This window comes from Lampris incognitus, chromosome 9 (genome assembly GCF_029633865.1).
Source record: "Lampris incognitus isolate fLamInc1 chromosome 9, fLamInc1.hap2, whole genome shotgun sequence".
Lineage (NCBI taxonomy): Eukaryota > Metazoa > Chordata > Actinopteri > Lampriformes > Lampridae > Lampris > Lampris incognitus.
In genome coordinates this window covers 58,809,766-58,813,609 of record NC_079219.1, presented here as the reverse complement: position 1 = coordinate 58,813,609, position 3,844 = coordinate 58,809,766, and the positions used below count along the sequence as shown (strand labels likewise).

The following is a 3,844-nucleotide window of genomic DNA, read 5'->3' as shown; positions in this document are numbered from 1 at the left end:
GTATTCAGACAGGAAGTATATGTATTCAGACAGGAAGTATATGTATTCAGACAGGAACCAACCAAATACCATTTGAACCAGTATCTAATGGCTGCTGACAGGCGCTCCCAGACTGACAACACTGTTATTCCATCATTATTTGTATTATACAGCTACATTATATTTAACATGTTTAAGTAGATTTTCATCTCTTGATGTGTGAAGGGGGCGGCCCCCTAGCGCCCCGTACTGGCCGGCCGCTACAAAGGACTACGACTCTCGGAGCCACGGTGCGGATAAACGCACTGCGGCGGCATCAGGGGACCGGAGCTGTTGTGGGGCGGCGGTGGCACCGATGCGGCTGCGGGGCTCGAACAAGCAGCGGTGTTGTGTGAAGTCTCCGGCGGCCCTCTGAAGGGGAGACTCTTAAAAAGTCTATTCAGATGGGAGGGGAGGGGGGGGGGAAGAGGACGGGCTGCGTCTTCAAAGGAAGATCATCAAAGGCCTCGACATGATTTCTCAAGAGGAAATGGTTAAAACAGTTATTTGCAACCACAAATGTGGCGCCTTTATGTCTTCTTTTTTTTCCTGTGTGGCGGCAAAGGAATGGAAAACGTTTCACGTTCCGAGAGACGTCTCATGAGCAGCCGCAAGAACAAAGGAAGGCTCTGCCTACGCCAGGACAAGCACACACACACACACACACACACATGCACATATGTCGCCCCCTCCCCGTGAACATCGGAGGAAGAGGAGCAGCCCATTGTGGCGCCATTTACAGATCAAATATGGCCGACTGTCAGCGGACCGATGACCCTGACCTTTTGATACATTCCGCTCCGCCCAAAAACCCTGACAGTCATCCTGCGGAGCCCCCTCCCCTACCCACTGCGATGCCTCTGACCCACTTATCACATCTGCAGACGCGTTCCCGCAACGCTGACTTAACTTCCAACCCACTTGGCGTCATCTCACCAACACAAGTCCCTCCTGTGAGGCAACGGACGACACGGTGGGATCGTGCACTCTTTACTCCGCTCAAAGCTGACTCCGCTGTCTCTAATTGGTCCACCAATCTGCTCCTTCCTTTTTCTTTTCCTCCTCAATTGTACTTGGCCGACTACCCCACTCTTCTTCCAGTCTCTGCTCCACCCCCTCTGCCGATCCGGGGGGGGGGGGCTGCAGACCACCGCACGCCTTCTCCGATACATGTGGAGTCGCCAGCCGCTTCTTTTCACCCGACAGTGAGGATTTCACAGACGCTATCCCCCCCTCCCCAGTTCCCCCTCTTCCCCTGAACAGGGGAAGAGGAGGCGCTAGTGCAGCGACTAGGACACATACCCACGTCCGGCTTCCCACCCACAGACACTGCCCATTGTGTCTGTAGGGACGCCCGACCAAGCCGGAGGTAACACGGGGACTTGAACCGGCGAGCCCCATGTTGGTAGGCATCCGAGTAGACCGCTACACTACCTAGCCTCCTCCTCCTCCTCCTCCTCCTGCTTCTTCTTCTTCTAGCTTGTTCCCTGTTTTTCAGGGGTCGCCACAGCAGATTTTTTAGATTCCATCAGTACCATGTGAGGGCACAGCACCAATGGCGGCCGTTGTTAACACGGGCCTCGACCCGATCCATTATGGTCTTGTTAATCCACATACTGATTTGGCCCAATTTTACATCAGATTCCCTTCCTGACACAACCGCTATGGACGGGGGGGGCACAGGTAAAGCGCTGGATGCCGTCCCAGTATTCATGGACCTGCACCCATGCCTGTCGCCTAATTAGTCTACCAACATCGTAACGGATCAAAATATATACTGGACACAACTTTTAATATGGATCTTTACAATCCTGTCGACAACACACACACACACACACATATACACACACGCACACACACACACACACACAGACGGGTGACAAATTAAGGGAAACCCGACATGAAGTGTCTTAGTGAGGTGTTGGTCCACCAGGAGCCTCCAGAACCGCTTCAGTGCTCCTTGTGAGATTCTACAAGTCTCTGAACTCTACTGGAGGGATGGACACCATTCCCCTAGAAGATGTTCCCTCATTTGGTGTTTTGATGATGATGATGGAGAGCGCTGTCTCACACGTCGGTCCAAAATCTCCCATAGGGGTTCAACTGGGTTGAGATGTGGTGACTGTGAAGGCCGTAGCATATGACTTACATCATCTTCATCCTTATCAAACCATTCAGAGACCCCTCGTGCCCTGGAAGAGACCCCTCCCATCAGGATAGAGATGTCTCATCATAGGATAGAATAAAGGTGATCACTCAGAATAACTTTGTATTGATCTGCAGTGACCCTTCCCTCTAAGGGGACAAGTGGACCCGAACCATGCCAGGAAAATGTCCCCCACAGCATAACAGGGCCCTCGGAGCTCCTCTACATGCTTTAATTTGTCCTGTAATTTGTCGTCTCCTTTAATCTGTCACCGATCTGTGTGTGTCAATGTATATTTGCATGCATACATGAGCTAGACCCACGCTCCTCATCATCATCTTCGCTCAATCCCACACCAACCATATCCACCAACACACAAGTTCACATGCAGAGACACGTCCCTGAACCCCATCCTACCTGTGGCATTCTGCCCAGCCCCGCCCCCCCTCCTACAGCCACTATAGGCAGTCCTGTTTGGGCAGACACAAACTCCAGCATGGGGGCCAGGGGACCCCAGGCCGTTGGCGGGGGTCTCTCCTCCTCATAGACCAGACCTTGTAGGGGCCGCGCTGCCAGAAGCTCACAAAGCTGGGACAGCACCGTCTTAGGACTGCTGTCATTTACCTGGAAGAAGATGGAGGGACGAAAGCAAAAGTGAAGGAGAAAAGCAGAGAGAGAGAGAGCGAGAGAGAGAGAGAGAGAGCAAGAGAGAGAGGCTTGCAGAGGTAGAGGCGTGCAGAGTAGACAGAAAATGGCAGTTTCTCTTGACTCGGTGTTATTTGCATGTAGGGTGTCATGTACTATGTGTGACACAACAGTTCACTATACAAGCCATGGTCCAGGAGCAGAAACAGAAACCCACTCACCCACCAAAACCCATGCGACAGTGGCAGTGCACTGCCCATTCAGCTCAAATAATAGGAGTGACTATGAATAATGGATGGCCATTATTATTCCCTTCCTTCAAGTAAGGCTGAATGAGCACTATGAAGAGGAGACAGTGTCCAACCTGTAGCCAGATGACGTTAGCAGAGCCCCACTGGGTGACCACGCTCTCCCCAAGGGAGCTGTGCACCCGGCCAAAACCAGGGTAGAGCACCCTTCCGCCGGGCCCCGCCACCGCCGCCTCCGCCTGCACCGTGGCGCCGGCGTGGATCACGGCGATGTTAAAGTTCATCATGGCCCCTGCGTCACGCTCCCGTGGACTGGGCCGAAGCAGGAGGTGGGGGGACAAGTCCACCAGACCCGCCCACTCTGCCAGGACCAATAGGAGAGAGAGAGTGGGTATGGCAACCATGGCAACCTGCCGAGGGGGCGGGCAGATGTATAGCGCACGAAGAGAGGGTGCCTGGGAAAGAGAGAGAGAAAATGTAAGGGAGAGAGAGAGAGATAGAAGAGAAGTGGAAAATGATGACAGATGATGAGGAAGACGAAGAAGAAGAAGAAAGAAAAGAGGAAGAAGGAATTAAGTTTGAGATCAAGGTTTCCATCCCATTTTTCCTTCAACGTCCAATATAAAGATATCCATTTAAAGTATGAGATAGAAATGAGAGTGTTAGAGAGACAGACAGACAGACAGACAGACAGAGAAAAGAGAGACAGACAGACAGACAGACAGAGAGACAGAGAGAGAGAGAGAGAAAGAAAATGTGAATCAAAAAATGTGAATGTGAATCAAAC

At 52.1% G+C, this 3,844-nt stretch overlaps 1 protein-coding gene across 1 annotated transcript in view; it reads right to left on the bottom strand.

The window, feature by feature from the left end:
• The window catches only part of LOC130118618 (glutamate receptor ionotropic, NMDA 2D), a 33,294-nt gene extending 29,833 nt beyond the window's left edge, over positions 1-3,461 (bottom strand). Inside the window, exons 1-2 of the mRNA XM_056287059.1 lie at positions 3,174-3,461; positions 2,582-2,788 (exon numbers count right to left, since the gene is read on the bottom strand). Coding sequence (XP_056143034.1) covers positions 2,582-2,788; positions 3,174-3,461 — 495 coding nt within the window. The remainder of the gene's footprint in view (positions 1-2,581; positions 2,789-3,173) is intronic.
• Positions 3,462-3,844: the final 383 nt, after the last annotated feature.